The sequence below is a fragment of the Sparus aurata genome, chromosome 1 (genome assembly GCF_900880675.1).
Source record: "Sparus aurata chromosome 1, fSpaAur1.1, whole genome shotgun sequence".
Lineage (NCBI taxonomy): Eukaryota > Metazoa > Chordata > Actinopteri > Spariformes > Sparidae > Sparus > Sparus aurata.
In genome coordinates, this window is record NC_044187.1 from 31,611,314 (window position 1) to 31,633,484 (window position 22,171).

At 39.3% G+C, this 22,171-nt stretch overlaps 2 protein-coding genes across 2 annotated transcripts in view; both read left to right on the forward strand.

The window, feature by feature from the left end:
* Positions 1–32, forward strand: part of LOC115580355 (histone-lysine N-methyltransferase set-1-like) — a 4,040-nt gene extending 4,008 nt beyond the window's left edge. The window contains exon 6 of the mRNA XM_030414664.1: positions 9–32. Coding sequence (XP_030270524.1) covers positions 9–32 — 24 coding nt within the window. The remainder of the gene's footprint in view (positions 1–8) is intronic.
* Positions 33–3,556: 3,524 nt separating this feature from the next.
* LOC115580428 (uncharacterized) lies at positions 3,557–9,337 on the forward strand. Its single transcript, XM_030414780.1, has 9 exons — positions 3,557–4,158; positions 5,873–6,029; positions 6,298–6,490; positions 6,614–6,769; positions 7,023–7,079; positions 7,528–7,584; positions 8,137–8,193; positions 8,645–8,701; positions 9,155–9,337. Exons 1-9 carry the CDS (start codon positions 4,023–4,025, stop codon positions 9,227–9,229), a joined length of 945 nt encoding a protein of 314 aa, XP_030270640.1. The 5' UTR covers positions 3,557–4,022; the 3' UTR covers positions 9,230–9,337.
* Positions 9,338–22,171: the final 12,834 nt, after the last annotated feature.

The window sequence follows — 22,171 nt, forward strand, 5'->3', positions numbered from 1 at the left end:
CCCAACAGGAGCCCAGTCCCTTGTGTGAATGACAGCGGGCCAGTTGCACTCACTCAATCATAATGAAGTGATTGGAGAGAGTGGTTCTTGCACACATCCAGAGTAATATACCTGAGTCACTGGACCCCCTACAGTATCTACAGATCCGCTAAGGATACTATCTCTGCAGATCTGCACACCTGGAAAACAAAGAGGCTTACATCAGAATGTTCTTCACCAATTCAGCTCAGTCTCCTCCTCCCCCACAAACTCCCAAACCAACTGTACAACTTTGGCATAAACCCCACACTCTCTGAGATTGCCAGTGAAGAAATCTAACCTTAAACAATGTGATGATGAACACTGACACCCCACACGAACTGAGCCAAATGCTCTACACACTGCTCACCTACTACTGCGTTGCCTCACACAAAGACAACACTATCCTTTGCTGACAACACCACAGTCATTGGCTGGATCACTGTCACTGTCACACATCATTGATGACCTAACCTGGACAGATAGCATCACCCAGCTGGTCAGGAAAGCACCACAGCGGTTATACTTTCTAAGGAGACTGAGGAGGTTTGGCATGTCCTGAGGATTCTCAGTGTAACATTTTCCTCTTGCATGTTAAATACATAATTTGATTTTTAAATGGTTACTAATTCTTATAGCAAAATCTTTGCGTTTGGTCGAACAACGCCCCTTAGCTGGGATATAATCCCAAATTATCATGGCCTGAAGACAGCTGTTGCTTTTATCAAATAATTACCAAGTATCGCAATATTAAAATGATGGACAGATTCCAATTTAAACTATTTCTATTATCAAAAAACATCCATAAAGCATTGTTCCTACAAAGAAATAGGCCCACCTGGCTGGCATTTGCTATGCAGTGTACTTTCTTGACTTAACTTAGCCTGTTGCTGCCCTGTTAGCTTATCCTAGCCTAGCCTGCCAGTTTAACCTTATCCCTGCAGTCAACCCAACCTCATAACCTGTGTTATCAGTCAATCAATCAAGTGTATTTGTCACTAGCAATAATATAAGGTACGATGGCTTGTGTTGGCTGTTCTGCTGTTACAGACAGGGTGTCTCTAGAGAGATGTTGCCACTAAGCTACGTTAGATATCACAGCCACTCCAGATAACTTTAGCTGCAGACTAGCATAGTCTCAGCAACTGCTGCAGAGTTTGTGCCTGTCTGGCAAAGTGGGAAGGCTCACAAGGGCAAGCTCTGGCTGTGTTGCTCTGTAAGCAGGCACAACACCTGACTGCAAACTGGTTATCAACCCTGCTAGCTCCATTGTTAGTCCTGTTGGCCCGCCGCCCACGAGCCTCCTCCAACACTGCAGACCAGGTTAAACAATGCGTAGTGATACTGAATGATACTGAGTTGTGTAAAGTAATTAGATGTCATTGCCATGATATACAGGTATTATGTCAAGGCTAACAACCAATTAGATGGCTTGGTATGAGCTATCCGCATCATAATGTTAAATGAAAACCTGTAAATATTCATAGCCTATCTGACAGAGACAGTAGCTGTACTGACATCCGGAGTGATAATCTATGTGTACTTATCCATCTGTATCAGTAGCATCTTTGTGTAATCGGACATCGACATTGGAGCTGTCTGTGCTTCTTTGTTAGAGTTAACTGTCCAACTGTCAGCCATTGGTCCCACACCAACATCAAAACACAACACAGAGACTGTTGGCTGTTACCTCTATCATATATATTTTGTAAGGAGATTCAACAGTTGTATTATGAACTGTAAGATCGACACAACAGCATCTTATACAGTTGCATCAGAGAGAATCTTGACCAGCTGCATCACTGTGTGATATGGGAACAGCATTGACATGGACCACAAATGCTTGCAGAGAGTGGTAAAAACTGCTGAGAGGATTGTCAAGGTGCCCCTACCATCTATGCAGGACATCATCATCAAAGACTCCCCCAAACTGCAACAGAAGCTTTTCACACATGTGCCCTCTGACAGAAGGTACAAACGATGCAGGACCTCTAGGCTGAGGGACAGTTTTTATCCTCAGGCCATCAGACTGATCAATAGATCTAATCCACTGCCCCTACTTCAACACAGATTCCCTTGGACAGACTTTGCACAGATATTAGTTGCTGTTACTGTATATTGTATGTTAATATTGTAAAGTATATATTGTACACAGACTATTGTGTTCTTCGGATACTTTTATTTATTTATTTCTCCAAATATCTTAATTTATTTTATTGTATTTTGAATGGCATTCAGAGTGGAAGGCAAAGTAAGACTTTCATTGTACAGGGAAACTTGGTTTTAACTGTGCATATAACAATAAATGCTTTGATTTGAACTGAATTGTACATAGTATAATTTGAATAGCTAGCCAGTACATACAGCAGGCTATGTGCTATGTGAAAGCAGGTGCAGGTAAAGTCATCATCATCATCATTTCATCAATGCACATGTGCATGATAGTAACATATGGGATTAGCATTCAGGTCTCCAATGGGGGAATCATCAGTGATCAGTCAGCAAGAGGAAGATCTGCCACTGAGGAGAGGAGGTTTTACAAGGGCACACTGTTCCCAACCCACTTTTGCCATCACTATGGACACACAAGCAGGTGTACCTATCTAATATACTGTAGGCAAATTGATAATTCCTATAGGGATGAACTGTTGCCTATATTATTTATTTATATCTTATTGTCACTGTTGAATATTTATAAACTAAACACACATTACAAACTCATTCAATAAATTGATCAATCCAAAATCAACTAATAGGAAGTGGTCATGATAGAAAGTTAAGTTTACCAGCCCCCCTCCCCTCCTGCATGAGGTGCGCGAGACCCCCCCCCCCCCCCCCCCCCCATAAGGTGCGTGAGCCCCGCCCCCCCCCACCATGAGGTGCGTGAGCTGCATGCTGCAGACTGACAGAAGGGAGATGTCATGAGGAGCAGCCTTTAAGGTAAACAAACTTGACGTTTCTTTTGAAAATGTATCAGGTTTTTATGCCATGTGGTTCATCCAGTCATGTTATGACAGTGAACTCATAGAAAAATGTGAAACTGACCATTTTCTGTCAAGTTGGTAACAATAAATTGATATTTATCCAGAAAGCTAGCTAACGTTAGCTAGCTAGTTACACACTTGCTAAGTAAGCTGGATAGAAAACAAGCTAGCAAGTTGTTCTGGTGATGGATAGCCTTATTAAACATCAGAATAACTGAACTGTATTAAGCCACCATCAAGACTGTCATTTCAAGGTAATATTAGCAGGGTTAACAACTTTCAGGAATTGCTTGGCATGAGATTAGGTAGCAGGGAGTGGTAGGATGGGCACCGGTCAAATTATGGACTAAATTATTAAAGACAGTAGTATTGATAAGCTCTGACATGATAGGTTCTTTTATCTGTACTTTTTTTTTAAGGTTTTGTGTAATTTCTCAAGCTGCAGCCTCTCTGCTCCTCTCTGTCAGGGCTGACAGCTCAGACACAGAGAGGAGAGGAGCTCCTTATGCTATGCTCTTTACTGTAAGTGCAATAAACCTTTAGGAGAAAAATGCCAGTGCTTTATCAATATACCTGTTCAACGAGCATAAACATGTAAATATGTAGAAAGCGATATTTCAATCTGCTCTGTCCCCAGTCATTTAACTGTTTATCTTATTGTGCCAGTATCTTAAAATCTGACAAATACAGTCAGTGTTCTAAATTCTTTCTTAACCTCACTCCGTATTTTGATGTTAGGAATATGATTTACTATATATATAGATATATTCTTGTGTGCATAATAAAATAACGAGTGTGTGTGAGAGAAGGGTATCACGACAGCTGTCCTCCAGGTAAATCCACTGCATTTGCTACTTAAGAGATTTGATTATGAGGGTAAAAAGCCTGCATTTGTTTATGACTAAGCTATCAACATAAAAATTCTATCCTGGTATAAAGGAAACTAATAAATGTATGTTAGCTTAACTTGGTGGCTCACATATGTTAATTATACATGAAATATTCTGTTAAACAGATGATATGGCTGGCAATGAAGTGATAATGGAGAGATCTGTGAGGAGAAGACGGGTCCGTCCTCAACAGGATGCCGAACAACACATTAAACTGAAAACTGACAAGGCTGGTCTCACAGAGCATTTTATCAGCCCATACAAAGGTAAGTTCTTACATTTTGCAAGTAGTGTTAGTGTCAGTTGTACACACCCTATTAATAATAATGTTGAATTACACTGTGCAAATTCAAAATTCATCATTGCTTCCTATGCATATCTCATTTACACAAGGCTACTTTGTACTGGCATTTACATTTTAAAGCTGGGTTAGACAACTTTTTAGAGCAATTTGGTTATATTTAGTTAAAGTCTTTTCAAAATATGGGAGTTGCTAGTCTACCACTACCTGCCTGATTAGTTAGTGTTTTTGTGTGACTTTGGTGTTGTAAGCCCAGTTCAGACCAAAGATTTGCGATGAGACGAAACAAAACTCTTTTAGAACGTTGCAGATACCTTAAATTCCGGACTACAGAGCGCACCTGAATATAAGCTGCACCACTTAATTTTTAAGTAAAAAAAAAAATGTACATATATAGGCCGCACCTGACTATAAGCCGCAGGTGTCCATGTCTGCTCTCTATGTGTTCACCAGGGATGGAAATTAGCACCCGCCAAATGCGGGTGAATTTGTGTGCTGGCGGGTGAATTGATTCATTTACCAGCCACAGTGGCGGGTTCATTCCAGTCAGACCAGAAAACTCTGAACAAGAAAATTAAAAATAAAAAGGACAATAAAGAGGACTTTCCTCCGGGCTCTCCTGCTGCTCCTTGAATAAGATGCGGGGATTGATGCCAGCCAGGTCGAGGGTGTTATTGAAGACCGCCACTGGCCATCTTCGCGTACCGCCTTTGACAGAGTACGCCCTCGCCATCTGGTCCAGGATGTCCACGCCGTACTTGGCGTTGTTGTAGTACATCACAGACTCGGGTTTTGCCTCACCCCACTAAAGGTGCCTAGGTGCTCAGGATGCAGACATTCTTCCTCGGCTTTCCCCTGCTACAGAGTCAGAGTCGCATCATTTAAGCACCTTGTGCTGAACAGCTACGCTCGCTGTTTCACAGAGGGGGAACTCTAGTTTTTGTTTGCCCATGGGTGGCAACCAGGATATATAATACAACTATATAGTAATTAACTCACAAGTAAATTCACGATTAAGCACAGCTGGAGACCGCTAACAAAGTTAGAGACAAGAGAAACAATGAAAAAGGCAAACCGCCGCAAAAAATGCAACAATGAAACCCTGCGAAATGATGTGTGGTCATTATGACCGCTTATGGCTGAAATAGGTAAAACATATCATATTTTGTGTAATTTATATAAAAACTATTCTAGATTAAAATACAGAGTACAGAAAAGTCATGCTACAGCAGTATTTCTCTATAGGTATTGATGTTTTCCTCGATTCCTAATATATACAATTAATGAAAAGAAATGAAATGTTAAATAAACTTGATTTAACATGGTAGATCCTTTCGTATTGTTTTTCATATGCAGCTATAATGCAACATTTGGAATTGGGACATTGAGGTTAATGGGTAATTGTGGTAAGGACATCTAAGGTGTTAACGTCCCCCTGAGGCCGTTAGCCCGTAAAATCTATCAATTAGCTGCATCATATTATAGGCCGCAGGGTCAAATCGTGGAAAAAAGTACTGGCTTACAGTCTGGAATTTACGGTAAACGTTGCAGCAGTGTGAACTGGCCCGTTTCATCTCGACTGAAATCGGCTGAGGTTGTCACCCTGCAACTCAGCTTGTCAAGTCTCCAGCAGCTGGTTTTAGAATGAAAGTGACTTCCTGTTTTTTCTTATTTTAAAGGTCGAGGTGTGCTTGCTGTGGAGGTTTTCAACCAAGGAGATTTTGTGCTTGAATACCGTGGTAAACTTTTCAAACAAGATGGTCTTCTTACAAAGAACTACAATGACACAGAAGCAGTATTCCTGTTTGACTTCAAATGGAAAGGGGGATGTTGGTGGTAAGTTATAATAAATATGCTTTTGTTGGCAGTGTAATACATTACAATAGTTTTAGGAGATAGCTTTGATGACCTGTTAACCTAAGGATATCCCAATTTCTAACAAAACCATGCAAGAGACTCACCACCCTGGTAATACTGTAAATGTATATTGCTGCAAGCTACCTCAATTGCTTGCTCAACTTTCAAATAAAACGTGCCCTTCTTAACACTGTATCCGACAAAGTAGGTTACTTCTACTCTTAACATCAGTATTCTTTTCCTTAAGTCTTGATGCATCTGTTGAAGACAAGTCACTGGGAAGGCTTGTGAACGACGACCACATCAAGCCTAACTGCAAGATAAAAGCTATTGATGTTGGGTGGGATGCCACATCTTTGCCTGTTGCCCTAAGAGACATCGCCCCAGGTGAAGAAATAACTTACAATTACGGGGATTCAGACTGGCCTTGGCGCAGACAGGTACATTTGTTTAATGTTAATAATAGTTGTTTTAGTCATTTTCAGATGAAACTGATCTCATTGTGTCTTGAGATTTCACCTATATCATAATTGTTTTAATTTTTTTCCGGTTTCCTTTTCCAGCAGAAAATGGCACCTGATGTTAGCGGACAGCTGATACCTGATGTCAGCGAGCAGCTGGCACCTGAAGTGAGCGAGCAGCTGATACCTGAAGTGAGCGAGCAGCTGGCACCTGAGGTGAGCGAGCAGCTGATACCTGATGTCAGGGACAGACCTCAGGTAGGGGCGAGTTTATAAAATACCACTTAATCTCTCAACAATATACATAGATGAATGTCCCCAATTAGGTATGAGTAGCGTGTGTGTGTGTGAGTTTAGAACGACCCCAAAAGTACTGATAGACTGACACACTGGTGTCTTAACATTATACATAGATGAATGTCCCCAATTAGCTATGGTTAGCGTGTGTGTGTGTGTTTGAAATGACCCCAATGTAATAAAATAGTAAATAACATTGTTTTTCCTTTTCCAGCAGCAATTGGCACCTGATGTTAGCCAGCTGATTGTGGAAGAAAGCGACAGACCTCAGGTAGGGGCCAGTTTATAAAATACTACTTAAAGACCTGTTGAGCAAGAATTTCTTTATTGAAATAGCAGAAAATTCTCCAAAAATGGTCCTACTCATTCATTCCTGTGTGATAGTGTGTGTGTCCACAGAGAGCCTGCCTTTTGCCTGTATTATCTTATTTCTTAGTGTTGGTATCTATGTCTGCCACCTAAACAACTGCTGAATCCCTTTATATTAGTATGTATTATCGTCTAGTGGTTCTCTTATGACAACCCAAGTAGTAATGTACTGCAAGGACAATGATCTGTGTTTGCAACATCTCCAAAAGTACTGACAGACTTACATACTGGTGTCTAAACAATATACATAGATGAATGTCCCCAATTAGCTATGATTAGCGTGTGGTGTGAGTCTAGAACGACCCCAAATGTAATAAAAATAGTAAATAACACTGTTTTTCCTTTTCCAGCAGCAATTGGCACCTGATGTTAGCCAGCCGATTGTGGAAGAAAGCGACAGACCTCAGGTAGGGGCCAGTTTATAAAATACTACTTAAAGACCTGTTAAGCAAGAATTTCTTCATTGAAATAGCAGAAAATTCTCCAAAAATGGTCCTACTCATTCATTCCTGTGTGATAGTGTGTGTGTCCACAGAGAGCCTGCCTTCTGCCTGTATTTTCTTATTTCTTAGTGTTGGTATCTATGTCTGCCACCTAAGCAACTGCTGAATCCCTTTATATTAGTATGTATTATTGTCCAGTGTTTCTCTTATGACAACCCAAGTAGTAATGTACTGCAAGGACAATGATCTGTGTTTGCAACATCTCCTTAAGTATTGAAAGACTTACATACTGGTGTCTTAACAATATACATAGATGAATGTCCCCAATTAGGTATGAGAAGCGTATGTGTGTGAAGTTAGGATGACCCCAAAAGTACTGACAGACTGACACACTGGTGTCTTAATATTATACATAGATGAATGTCCCCAATTAGCTATGGTTAGCGTGTGTGTGTGTGTTTGAAATGACCCCAAATGTAATAAAAATAGTAAATAACACTGTTTTTCCTTTTCCAGCAGCAATTGGCACCTGATGTTAGCCAGCCGATTGTGGAAGAAAGCGACAGACCTCAGGTAGGGGCCAGTTTATAAAATACTACTTAAAGACCTGTTAAGCAAGAATTTCTTCATTGAAATAGCAGAAAATTCTCCAAAAATGGTCCTACTCATTCATTCCTGTGTGATAGTGTGTGTGTCCACAGAGAGCCTGCCTTCTGCCTGTATTTTCTTATTTCTTAGTGTTGGTATCTATGTCTGCCACCTAAACAACTGCTGAATCCCTTTATATTAGTATGTATTATTGTCCAGTGTTTCTCTTATGACAACCCAAGTAGTAATGTACTACAAGGACAATGATCTGTGTTTTGAACATCTCCTAAAGTACTGACAGACTTACATACTGGTGTCTCAACAATATACATAGATGAATGTCCCCAATTAGGTCTAAGTAGCGTGTGTGTGTGTGAGTTTAGAACGACCCCAAATGTAATAAAAATAGTAAATAACATTGTTTTTCCTTTTCCAGCAGCAATTGGCACCTGATGTTAGCCAGCTGATTGTGGAAGAAAGTGACAGACTTCAGGTAGGGGCCAGTTTATAAAATACTACTTAAAGACCTGTTGAGCAAGAATTTCTTTATTGAAATAGCAGAAAATTCTCCAAAATTGGTCCTACTCATTAATTCCTGTGTGACAGTGTGTGTGTGTCCACAGAGAGCCTGCCTTCTGCCTGTATTTTCTTATTTCTTAGTGTCGGTGTCTATGTCTGCCACCTAAACCACTGCTGACTCCCTTTATATTAGTATGTATTATTGTCCAGTGTTTCTCTTATGACAACCCAAGTAGTAATGTACTGCAAGGACAATGATCTGTGTTTTGAACATCTCCTAAAGTACTGACAGACTTACATACTGGTGTCTCAACAATATACATAGATGAATGTCCCCAATTAGGTCTAAGTAGCGTGTGTGTGTGTGAGTTTAGAACGACCCCAAATGTAATAAAAATAGTAAATAACATTGTTTTTCCTTTTCCAGCAGCAATTGGCACCTGATGTTAGCCAGCTGATTGTGGAAGAAAGTGACAGACTTCAGGTAGGGGCCAGTTTATAAAATACTACTTAAAGACCTGTTGAGCAAGAATTTCTTTATTGAAATAGCAGAAAATTCTCCAAAATTGGTCCTACTCATTCATTCCTGTGTGACAGTGTGTGTGTGTCCACAGAGAGCCTGCCTTCTGCCTGTATTTTCTTATTTCTTAGTGTCGGTGTCTATGTCTGCCACCTAAACCACTGCTGACTCCCTTTATATTAGTATGTATTATTGTCCAGTGTTTCTCTTATGACAACCCAAGTAGTAATGTACTACAAGGACAATGATCTGTGTTTTGAACATCTCCTAAAGTACTGACAGACTTACATACTGGTGTCTCAACAATATACATAGATGAATGTCCCCAATTAGGTCTAAGTAGCGTGTGTGTGTGTGAGTTTAGAACGACCCCAAATGTAATAAAAATAGTAAATAACATTGTTTTTCCTTTTCCAGCAGCAATTGGCACCTGATGTTAGCCAGCTGATTGTGGAAGAAAGTGACAGACTTCAGGTAGGGGCCAGTTTATAAAATACTACTTAAAGACCTGTTGAGCAAGAATTTCTTTATTGAAATAGCAGAAAATTCTCCAAAATTGGTCCTACTCATTCATTCCTGTGTGACAGTGTGTGTGTGTCCACAGAGAGCCTGCCTTCTGCCTGTATTTTCTTATTTCTTAGTGTCGGTGTCTATGTCTGCCACCTAAACCACTGCTGAATCCCTTTATATTAGTATGTATTATTGTCCAGTGTTTCTCTTATGACAACCCAAGTAGTAATGTACTACAAGGACAATGATCTGTGTTTTGAACATCTCCTAAAGTACTGACAGACTTACATACTGGTGTCTCAACAATATACATAGATGAATGTCCCCAATTAGCTATGATTAGCGTGTGTGTATGTGTGTTTGAAATGACCCCAAATGTAATAAAAATAGTAAATAACACTGTTTTTCCTTTTCCAGCAGCAATTGGCACCTGATGTTAGCCAGCTGATTGTGGAAGAAAGCGACAGACCTCAGGTAGGGGCCAGTTTATAAAATACTACTTAAAGACCTGTTGAGCAAGAATTTCTTTATTGAAATAGCAGAAAATTCTCCAAAATTGGTCCTACTCATTCATTCCTGTGTGACAGTGTGTGTGTGTCCACAGAGAGCCTGCCTTCTGCCTGTATTTTCTTATTTCTTAGTGTCGGTGTCTATGTCTGCCACCTAAACAACTGCTGAATCCCTTTATATTAGTATGTATTATTGTCCAGTGTTTCTCTTATGACAACCCAAGTAGTAATGTACTGCAAGGACAATGATCTGTGTTTGCAACATCTCCTAAAGTACTGACAGACTTACACACTGGTGTCTTAATATTATACATGGATGAATGTCCCCAATTAGCTATGGTTAGCGTGTGTGTGTGAGTCTAGAACGACCCCAAATGTAATAAAAATAGTAAATAACACTGTTTTTCCTTTTCCAGCAGCAATTGGCACCTGATGTTAGCCAGCCGATTGTGGAAGAAAGCGACAGACCTCAGGTAGGGGCCAGTTTATAAAATACTACTTAAAGACCTGTTAAGCAATAATTTCTTCATTGAAATAGCAGAAAATTCTCCAAAATTGGTCCTACTCATTCATTCCTGTGTGACAGTGTGTGTGTGTCCACAGAGAGCCTGCCTTCTGCCTGTATTTTCTTATTTCTTAGTGTCGGTGTCTATGTCTGCCACCTAAACCACTGCTGAATCCCTTTATATTAGTATGTATTATTGTCCAGTGTTTCTCTTATGACAACCCAAGTAGTAATGTACTACAAGGACAATGATCTGTGTTTGAACATCTCCTAAAGTACTGACAGACTTACATACTGGTGTCTCAACAATATACATAGATGAATGTCCCCAATTAGGTCTAAGTAGCGTGTGTGTGTGTGAGTTTAGAACGACCCCAAATGTAATAAAAATAGTAAATAACATTGTTTTTCCTTTTCCAGCAGCAATTGGCACCTGATGTTAGCCAGCTGATTGTGGAAGAAAGTGACAGACTTCAGGTAGGGGCCAGTTTATAAAATACTACTTAAAGACCTGTTGAGCAAGAATTTCTTTATTGAAATAGCAGAAAATTCTCCAAAATTGGTCCTACTCATTCATTCCTGTGTGACAGTGTGTGTGTGTCCACAGAGAGCCTACCTTCTGCCTGTATTTTCTTATTTCTTAGTGTCGGTGTCTATGTCTGCCACCTAAACCACTGCTGAATCCCTTTATATTAGTATGTATTATTGTCCAGTGTTTCTCTTATGACAACCCAAGTAGTAATGTACTACAAGGACAATGATCTGTGTTTTGAACATCTCCTAAAGTACTGACAGACTTACATACTGGTGTCTCAACAATATACATAGATGAATGTCCCCAATTAGCTATGATTAGCGTGTGTGTCTGTGTGTTTGAAATGACCTCAAATGTAAGAGAGAGAGCCCAGAAGTAATAATATAATATTAATAATATTGATCATGATTACTGTTATTATCATTATTATTATCTTTATTTATAGACCACTCTTCTTAATCCATGTGACAGAGTGCTTCATAAATGCATCAAAATAAAAGTTTTAAAAGAAAACATATAGAAAACAATTTAGTGTCTAAAACCCAACACATAAGCAGAAAATAAAAAGCTTAAAGATAATCAGGAAATAATCTGATGAAGGTATTATTTATTTTGCTGCCTTTATGAAGAACTTACTACATGGATTTAGAAGAGTGCTCTATAAATACAGGTTATAATAATAATAATAATAATAATAATGATAATTGTCATCATTATTATTATCATATTATTATTGTTATTGTTATTATTATTGTTATTATTATTATTATTAAATCACGTTTGAGCCCTGTTTTCTTTGTTTTAACAAAGTTCTTGCTGAATCAGAGATCACCTTTTCCTTTCCTTTGAACTGTCTTTTATTTTCTTGATATGAATTGTTTTTTTACACACTAAATTTTCTCAAACAGATAGAAAATTATTTTAAAACTTGATGATTTCATGACTTTTGTGTTGATGCCTTCATGAAGCACTTTGTGACATGGATTTAGAAAAGTGCTCCTTATGTAAAGATTATTATTGTTATTGTTATTGTTATCATATTATTACTTTTGGGGTCATTACATACACACACACACACACACTACTCATGCCTAAATGGGGTCATGCAGCACCTTTATCTAAATATGTCTTGAGATTTCAGCTGTATCAAGGTTGATTATATATTCACTTTATCCGGTTTCCTTTTCCAGCAAAAAATGGCACCTGATGTCAGCGAGCAACTGACACCTGATGACAGCAAGCAGCTGACACCTGATATCAGGGACAAACCTCTGGTAGGTGGTCACAGGGGTCAACACACTAGTCTCTGAAGTCTGCAGTTCAGTGTGCCCTCCAGTTTAATCTGAAAAACACTTCGGGGAAAAAAACCTCACTAGGTTTTGTCTCACTGTGATGACATTAACACGATATCATTTTGTAAGATCAATTTAGCCAACCCTTGCCTTATGGACACCAGGATTCTTTAGCATTAACGGTTGCTGTTAGCATGTAGCTAATGTTTTCTTTTTGCTAGGATAACAATTACATGACATCAGTTGCTGTAACATTTAACAAAAATCATGTGGGCTGCACACACAATTTCATTTTTTTTTTCTTTTAGCTGTCATCTAGTCCTGTGGATGCATCTCAGGTGTATGATGAGATCAACATAAATAGCAGCAATCCAGCGGCACATACAGTAAGAGCACATTTTCATCTTTAAATGTAATCACTATTGCTCATTTCTGGCTGTGAAGTGTTATAATTTGTAGTTGTATTCACAAACTGTCTTTAAAAACAATCAGTTCTTTATTTGATTGCTGTCATTACAGTCTCGAATGGCCAAATATAGACAGCACCATGAGGAATGCTTCAATCGTTACAAAATTGCAGAGGAGGAGCGAAATGCTAAAGAAAGACAGCATACAATTAATTTGTTAAAGCGTGCACAACTGGTTCAACAATTGGCACAACTGGACACGCTTGTGAGTAATATACTTGAACATCTTGCAGAAATTACTCTATGTGCCCAACCTCTTATGGTTCATTACTAGGAGCTTGATTGCATGATTGTGTTTTTTTATTACTTTTTATTCAATGCAGCACAGTCAAAGCTAGGTTCTTCAACTGACGGCCAGTGGGGCGGATATAGCCCTTAATTATTTTTTTTACTCGTCCTCTAAATAATTAACATGAACCCGGAGAAAAACGTTTGGCCTATTATATTTCATCTGTAAGCACTATTGGATTTTTACTGTGAATGTCCATTTTCCTGAAATGTTGCTGTCTTGCTAACCTTCAGACATTAGTAAGGCAATGATGAGTAGTCTACATTTCTATTCCAAATGACCATTGGTCTAATTTTGTTTTGTTGTTGTCCTGGAGCCAACTACCTTGTTTCCTTTCATCACTTCTCAGCTTTTGACATGCCTTTCTTTCTTTTTCTCCCTTAGCTAACTTCGCAATCCCCATTGCATGATGATATTCAGGTATGTCTACAACTTCAAAACAGGGGCAAGTTTTTAAAGGGAAGCTGCTGTAAAACTCCATGATCATTGACATGCTCTGTGTATATCAAGCATTGATAGGGGTGCAATTATTTGGCATGTTTTTTAAAATGCCAATAGAATTTGAATATTGCACACAATAAGTTGGATTTGTCTTTTTAGTCCCTAGCCTCATCAGATACCTCGTTCCTGGATGAATCAATGATAACCAGTGATCAGTTGGAAGATGGAGAGCCAGCAACAAAAACACAGGTAACACTGCATTGCTTGCTGCATTTGAACAATAGCCTATTATTTACTTTTCAATTGTACAAGTATATTCAGTGTGGATAATATCACTATTATAATTAGGCATCATTAAATAAACCATCATTAATCCAATAATTTTTATAATGTTCTTCAAAAATACATACTCATAATTTGTTAATTTACCAATGTATTATCCCTGAAAAAGAGTGAAGGTTGATCACTCCTTGATCATTATAGGGAGTGGAATTTGTCATAAATCCCATCCTCAAAACATCAGTATCATTTTATATCATTTTCAATCATACCAGTGTTTATTATGTATTATCATTAGTAATTATGTCATTTAATTTAAGGTCAAAAACGCACGTGAATGATTTTTTTTTTTGCTGAGTAATTTGTACTTAATGAAATGCTTTTATCTTTTTGTCCTTTTTTCTATTCTAAGACAACAGCTCCTCTTACGTGTGCTACATCGTCAGATGGTCAAAGATCTTGGAATTGTTCAGTGGATTACTCAAAAAGGACATGCTCAATACAAAGACAGGTATTTTCCTACAGTTTAATAACAGTTGTGTACATTTTGATGTATACATAGAGCTAAAGCCATTATTATGTGGCTTTTCATTAAATATGTTGATAAATGTAGCCTTTATATGTCATATCCCGAAGCTAAAAGAGATAATCTTCCTGTAATAAAAGTCCAATGCATCAACACAGTACATGACACTCAGTATAGTAAAGGATGACCTTTGTTACTAAACAGAATCTTTTTTCCTTTTTTCCAAGACCACTTCATATATGGAAACATCCCTTGATGACTCCGATGTCACTGACTATAGTGATTGTGACTATGTCCCAGACTCTGAAGCAGGAAGTTCCTCTGAGCCTGATGAAGACACACCACTGTATCCAGTTGCGAAAAAGCCCCTGCCGTCTCTGCGCTATCCAATTTTATCTCCATCAAAACAAGATATTGATTCAGGAAGCCCAGAAAAAAGAGACAATGCAGTCAGCCCTAAGAAGAGGAACGTGATCGCTCAAAGGAAGAGAAAGATCTCATCCCCCAGTCCGCTAAAGAGCAACTCAAACACTCCTGAGAAAAGCAGAATCCAACAAATTTGTGGCTCAATTAGAGTATTGCCCCCCTCAAATTCAAAAACTCGTCGAGTGTACAACAAGAGGAACTACTGTCTCTTTTGCCTCCAGCCCTCATCAAAAATTTCACGACACCTCGAAGCTGCACATGGGGATGAAGCGGAGGTTGCCCTAGCCTTTCAGCATCCAAAGAATTCCAAAGAGAGACGCAAAAAGTTGGACATTCTTAGAAGACGTGGAAACTTTGCCCACAATGCCAAAGTTGTGAGGGAGGGAGCTGGAGAGCTCCAGGCCTGCTACAGACCACGAGAGTGTAGACGTGCCTCTGAATTTATTCATTGTTTTCATTGTCAAGGACTTTATGCCAAGAAAACACTGTGGAAGCACATGAAAATCTGCCCAGCGAAGAAAGAAACTAGTGATGAATCCAGCAGTGGGAAGAGTCGAGTTCGATCCAAATGTGCCCTTAAAACTGCCATTGTGCGTGAGATTAGTGAGGGCTTGAAGAATGTGATTTCCTCCATGACCTATGATGAGGTCACTCAGCTGATTCAAAATGACAAACTTCTCTTGCAGTTTGGACAACACCTTTTTGATCTGAATGGGTCAAGAAAGAACAGACATGACTACATAAGGCAAAGACTTAGAGAACTTGGACGACTATTACTTGTGGCTAAGAAGAATACTCCCATCCGGAAGGCAGAGGAACTCATCTATCCTGTAAACTTCAATCATGTGATATCTGCAGTGAAAGAGTTGGCTGGGTACAACACAGAGAACAACACATTCCGCACACCTTCCTTAGCCCTCAAAATTGGTAACAGCCTGGGTATAATCTGTGAGCTTGTGGAGGCTGATAATTTGTCCGTAGTTGACAGAGACTGGAGCCTTGTAGAATTTGCTCGAGAATTCAAGACCATTAAACAATTCAGATGGAAGGGATTGATTACCAGAGGAGCAACAACCTCTCTGAGAGAGTCAAAGTGGAATGCACCACAGATAATACCTCTCACTGAAGATGTCAAACTTTTGGACTCTCACATGGAGAATGTTAAAGTTGCTGCTGAAAGAATGCTGAGCCTGTGTCCCTCTGCAAAGAACTATGCAACGCTTGCCAAAGTGACACTTGCTCAGCTGATCATTTTCAACAGAAGAAGAGAAGGAGAGGTGTCAAGAATGGAGTTGGCCACTTTCAAAGCAAGGAGAAAGTCAGAACTCAATGAGGACATGGCCCTATGTCTTACCCCACTTGAGAACAAGATGTGTGATTTCTTCACCAGAGTAGAAATCAGGGGGAAACGAGGAAGAGGAGTCCCTGTGCTCCTAAAACCATCAATGGTGTCAGCTATGGAGCTTCTAGCTGACACTCGTGAACTGTGTGGAGTCTCCAAAGAGAACATCTACATGTTTGCTAGACCAGGAGCATCATCAGCTTACAGAGGGGGAGAATGCATTCAGATGTTTGCAAGGGAGAGTGGTGCCAAACATCCCGAGGTCTTAACCTCAACAAGACTCCGGAAGCACATAGCAACTATGTCTCAAGTTCTTAATCTTCCAGAAAATGAAGCAGACCAATTTGCTGACTACCTGGGTCATGACATTCGTGTGCACAGGCAGTATTACCGCCTTCCGCAGGGAACACTTCAGCTTGCCAAAATGAGCAAACTGCTTTTGGCAGTGGAGAAGGGGACTCTATCACAGTATAAAGGTCAAACCCTTGATGACATTGAGATTGACCCTGAAGGTATGGATACATGTGTGTATCTTAGTGTATATACAATATATTAATTCAGATGCTGGGGCAACCCATGATTTTTGCCTCATGAGAAATGCATCATCAGTACTCTTTAACAGTAAGGTAATGTTTATGCTGTATTTGGTAATTGAAGTCTAGAAATGAAGAACCTTATCAATCTGTTTCAAATTGGAAGAATGCAAATGTAGTCTATCATGTCAAATATGGATTACTTTCTCCTTAGATATTGCATACATGTATGATTAATTGATGTATAACACTACACTATACCAAAATATTTTGATTTAATGTGCGACTGCAATAATGTGGGCAATACATTCAGATTTGACTGTTGGTTTTTCATCTTAAGGCTACAACTGCTGAGGCTATGATATATTTTTTATTTTAATATTCTCATGCATTTTCTCCTCAGAAAAAGTTGATTCCTCACAAGATCAGGACGTGTCAAGTGATGAGGATGAGTCTGTTGAGTCGTCTACTGAGGCAACAGGTGAAGACGACCAGGAGCCACCAGACGCTACACCTTTACTTCCGACCACTGCTTTCAGTTCCACTCCTCCCAGTGCTCTTCGCAATCAAGGTTTGTTTTGGCTTGGGTTAGATCGTTTTTTAACAGAAGAAAGTTAGTATCTGCAATATGAATCTAACATAATAAACCTGGTCTTACTGCTGAATACTGAGCCCTTCAAGTAATTTTGCAGCCAAACCATCCCAGCCACTCTGGCACTGTGGATATCTTTTGAATTTTGGTAAAAAATAAAGACACATATTCAGAGCTTCCTTTTTCGACTTAGGCAATTTAATGATAAATGGACATACTTAAAACATGCTGATCACTAATAACTGATCAGTAATATGTAGGGATGGTTATTGAGAAACAGGACTAATTTGGTACCTGTTCCTGACTAGTCAGTAAAGAAATATTGCTGCTGTGAGTGTTTATGTAACGTTAATTAATTTTAACATAGCAGGCATTTTTCTCAACCGTCCCCTCATGATGAAGCTGCTGGTGTCAGGTGATTATGTTTGACGTGCTGTAACTTTGTGTTTACATTCTGTGCTCCCCAGTCATGGCTGAGAGGGCAAAACATTCAAAAGTGTTGGTTCACTTTACAAAATTTAATGAAAATGCAGCTAAATGCAATATATCTATATATATATCTATATCTAAAACATATTACACCAGCAACCTCATGAAACACTTACAAATACAATGTAATAATAACATAGCTAATGTTACTCCTAGCTGTCCCTCCCGGCACCTCCCAGCTCCTGCTAATGGGGTTTAAAAATTTGACTGTCTCGACCTCATTGATTCAAGGTAACAGTTGTGATCATTAAAATAAGTCTTTAGTTATTAACTCAGGACACAGTCACTGTCTTACCCCTGATGTTGTATGCATTCAATAGCAGCGCAGCACCACTTTGCTCCACTGCTTCCTCAAACTCAAACTCTCTACTTTAAGCAGCCAGAGTTGGGGACAAGCGAGGGACCCTCCATAAATCTAACACGCCCAGACATTACCACTGTTTACCATGCTTCACTGCCGTTCTTGCTACCTACCTATAACATAAATGTGTCTGTCTACTGCACTAACAGACAACTTGTCTGTCCGTGATAGCCCAAAGAAGGGCATTATGGCAGAATCTGCACTGCAGTCTCTATTGAGACAAAGACTGAACTTCATATTCACATTAGAACATGCTCTCCTTACAAAACATAGCTTAAAGTGCATGCAGATAATAACATCTAATGACTCGTGTCCCTAATGGGAAAGTTAGACACCCACAGGTGACTTATCAGTTTGTGTATTTGTGTACAGCTGAAGATCTCAAATGTTAAATTAAAATGATTTGTCCTCAATCTTAAGGTTAAAATTCTGTTAAAAAGTTGTTTGATACTAAATCTCTAATTAAAAAGTGTTTACAAATGCAGCTAACAATTGAGTTTAGAGAAGAATCTTAAGTTTAAGTAGTAACACTGTAATACTTTGCAAAGTGCTTAAAACGTTACGTATTGTAACTCCAGATTCTATGAATAAGGGCGTATCCCTCTAAGAGCTATTAGTCGATATCGTGAAGATTTTTCTTTCTGTTCATGTCTGTACAGTTTATGATATTGTCAGGACCTGAGCTCTGCTCCCAGAAAGGCAGTACTTACTTCAGCTAATGTCGGTGGAGCAGGGAGCCTGCTTTTTCTTTTTCTTTTTTTTTTTTTACAAATTTAACTGTGATGCCTATTTGGGATTGTGTTTAAATAATGAAAAACCTTTGTAGCGATATCTAGCATTCATGATCTTCCATTTTTTTATCAGTTTACCTTGCAGTTGTCCTCACACTTTTAACAGTAGTACTAAAAGAAAGCAGAGGTTGTGAATGCATTTTTGGATGGACTGCAAAAAATGCTTTTAGTAATGAGATATTGACACCTCTATCTTTTCTTCACAGACAACAGAGGTAACTCCAAACGTAAGTGGGAAGACACTGAGGTGCGTGCAGTTGAAAGACACATGATGCGCTTCATCCACACATGCAAGGTGCCTCAAAAGATGGACTGCGTTCGCTGTATCAATGCAGAACCTTATGCACTCAAAGACCGAAACTGGACTGGAGTGAAAAATTACGTCAGAAATCGGATCACTGCCTTAAAGAGACAGGCTTGTTCTAAGAACTCACGATAGCTACTTGTTGAAGTATACCTGTGTGAAGTATAACTGTTATCTTATTTTAGAGGCTAATGTTAAATTTGTTTGTGCCCAAAGCCCTTCTTTTTTTTAATATATCCAGTTCTTGTTGTAGATTGGAGCACAACCTGCTATTATCACGTTGCTAGCGAGCCCAAGAAATTGTTGAAAAAATTGTTCAAATTGAAATCTGAACATTCTCTAGTCAAGTATGTCAACCGACTGCTGTCCAGATGTATTCATTTGAAAGCTAGCCAAGTTTGTGGCGACCTGTAATTTTTCAAGGGCATTCCATTTGAGCTGTGTGGCACTTGTACATTATGTCCATGCATTATGTTACTAAAATACAAGTTAACAGCAAAAGTCTGTTTGGTGTAATTTTATTTCACGCAGATTTTCATTGTGGTGCTACTATGACATATTCAGTCTACCTCTTAATCTGCATTATTCCATGGTCTGGGTGAGTACTCTTTTCTGATTGGCCAACAGGTGTTTATTGATTACTCAATAGCTCACGACAGGCCGTGGTATGTTGGGATTATATCACGGCTAAGGGGCATTGTTGTAGTGTGATTGTTATTGATGATGTCTTATATCAATATATAATATATAATGTGAGATAAAATATAATAACAGGGCACAAGATAACAGATGTCTGAATTTTAATTTTGCAAGAATTTAAACCACAAATTTGGACACAGGAGATGACTTTATACCTATTGTTAAATTATGATGAATCAACAGTAAGACAACAACAGGAAGAAATTATCCTGTGAACATACAATACTGATAATTAAACAATATCCCATGTGCAAACTGCAGTGCAATTACAGAATTTCCATAATGGAAGACATAAACCATTAACAATGACAATAAAGGGGTGACAGTATAACTATCTTGAAAACTGACATAGATGAAAATTGAATGAAGAAATAGTTCATGGCTATACACTGTACAGCTATAGGGAGCTGTGATTAAGTGTCTAAACTTATGCGTGATGCATGAATGATGCCCAGCAGACAATGATTATACATACATCACCTGTAGCGTTCCAGAGGGAGATGAAGCAAGCTGAGGCGGGGAGTCTGTAGGGAGTCTTGGCTCAATGAGTTACATTTGGTTGGAGATCTGATGTATGTTGAGAGTTGAGCTCAGCAGGCCTCAACAGGGTGAAATGTAGGCTGCAGCACAGTGAGCTAGACAAAGTTGTCGGTCTCTTAAGGTGAATGTATACCTACTCTGGAGGTTCAGATTCCTCAGGTAAACTCAGCAGGGTAGCTCAATAGTGGTGTTGTAGTAGGCAGGAGAAATGGACATTATGCAGGTTTTGGCATTAGCTCTGAAGCAAGTACTAACACACTGCATCCCATGCACAGTAGTGCTGTCATTACCATTAGCAGTCATTACATCTGGTTCACTAAGCATTTGTGGAGTGTCTTTAGATTTGCACTTGTGCTTGTTTTTTAACTGATCAGACCACAGCTGACCAGGAGTGGAGACTTTCAGCCTAGCACCTTTGCTTTGCAGAGATCTTGGGGTCAGTCCCCAGCAAGACCCAAGAGAGTGTGTCAGCTAGGTCTTTAGCGAGTGCAGGTGGGAATACCTCCAGTCCATTTGTGCTTGAGTCAATTCAGGGGTCAGCCAGGTCCGTAGCATGGGTTGCAGTCTCCCATTGATGATTCAAACAGCGTGTCAGTAAGCTGTTCTTGGTTAATTTGGTAGTCGGGAAATCCTTCCTTCCTGTTCTTCAATTTGTTGTTGTAGATTGAGGCAGCCAGCGCAATCAGAAGAGGAGGAGGATAACTCTAACTTTAACCATTGGCCCTTTGTCCCAGTCACCAGAAAAAAAAGCGTTATAGGCTTAATTACTACTTCTTCCTTCAGTGTGAGGCAATTTGGGGTTTACTTTGATTGCGTTCAATGCGTTTTCTTTAGATATCTCAGAAGCTACTTGAGACCAGTGTTACTCGATCAAAGATCGAATTTCATATTTCATTACAACATGCTCTCCTTACTGAACATAGCTGAATGTGCATGCAGATAATGACATTTAATGAGTCCTGTCCCCAAAGGAAAGTGAGGCACCCAAAAGTGACATTTATCAGTCTGTGTATTTGTGTATAGCTGAAGACCCCAAATGTGACATTAAAATTATTTGCCCCCAATCTCAAGGTAAAAATTATGTATGGGCAAAAGATGTTTAAAACTAAAATCTCAAGTGATTTTCATAATCTGGAGACTCCCAGTAATATATTCCACTTGCCAGCATCTCTCTAAACCATTCAGAAAGTGGTGTCCTCTAAGGGGGGGTGTTGAAATGTGCGCCCCCAAAGTGGACATAAGTAAGTATGTGTGTGTGTGTGTGTGAGCACGCGTTGGAAGGGAAAAGTGAAAAGTGGAAACGTGCATTTTGCTAAATACGAGTACATGTGTGTATAGATATGCGTGTGTGCCTTCCCACACCGCCCACAAATAAACCTCACACGCCAGAGGGCCAAACATCAAGGCGCTGTTGTTCCTTATTAGGAGTCCCAGTGGCTTTAACAGAATTAGCAGAAGAGGAGCGAGCGGTGCCGCGCCCCTCAGATGAGCTGA

Excerpts from the sequence above, each read along its gene's own strand:
- LOC115580428 (XM_030414780.1), top strand. The coding sequence starts at position 4,023 with ATGGCTGGCAATGAAGTGATAATGGAGAGATCTGTGAGGAGAAGACGG. Across the intron at positions 4,159-5,872 it reads TTTTATCAGCCCATACAAAG|GTCGAGGTGTGCTTGCTGTG; the intron begins GTAAGTTCTTAC and ends CTTATTTTAAAG. Across the intron at positions 6,770-7,022 it reads ATGTCAGGGACAGACCTCAG|CAGCAATTGGCACCTGATGT; the intron begins GTAGGGGCGAGT and ends TTCCTTTTCCAG.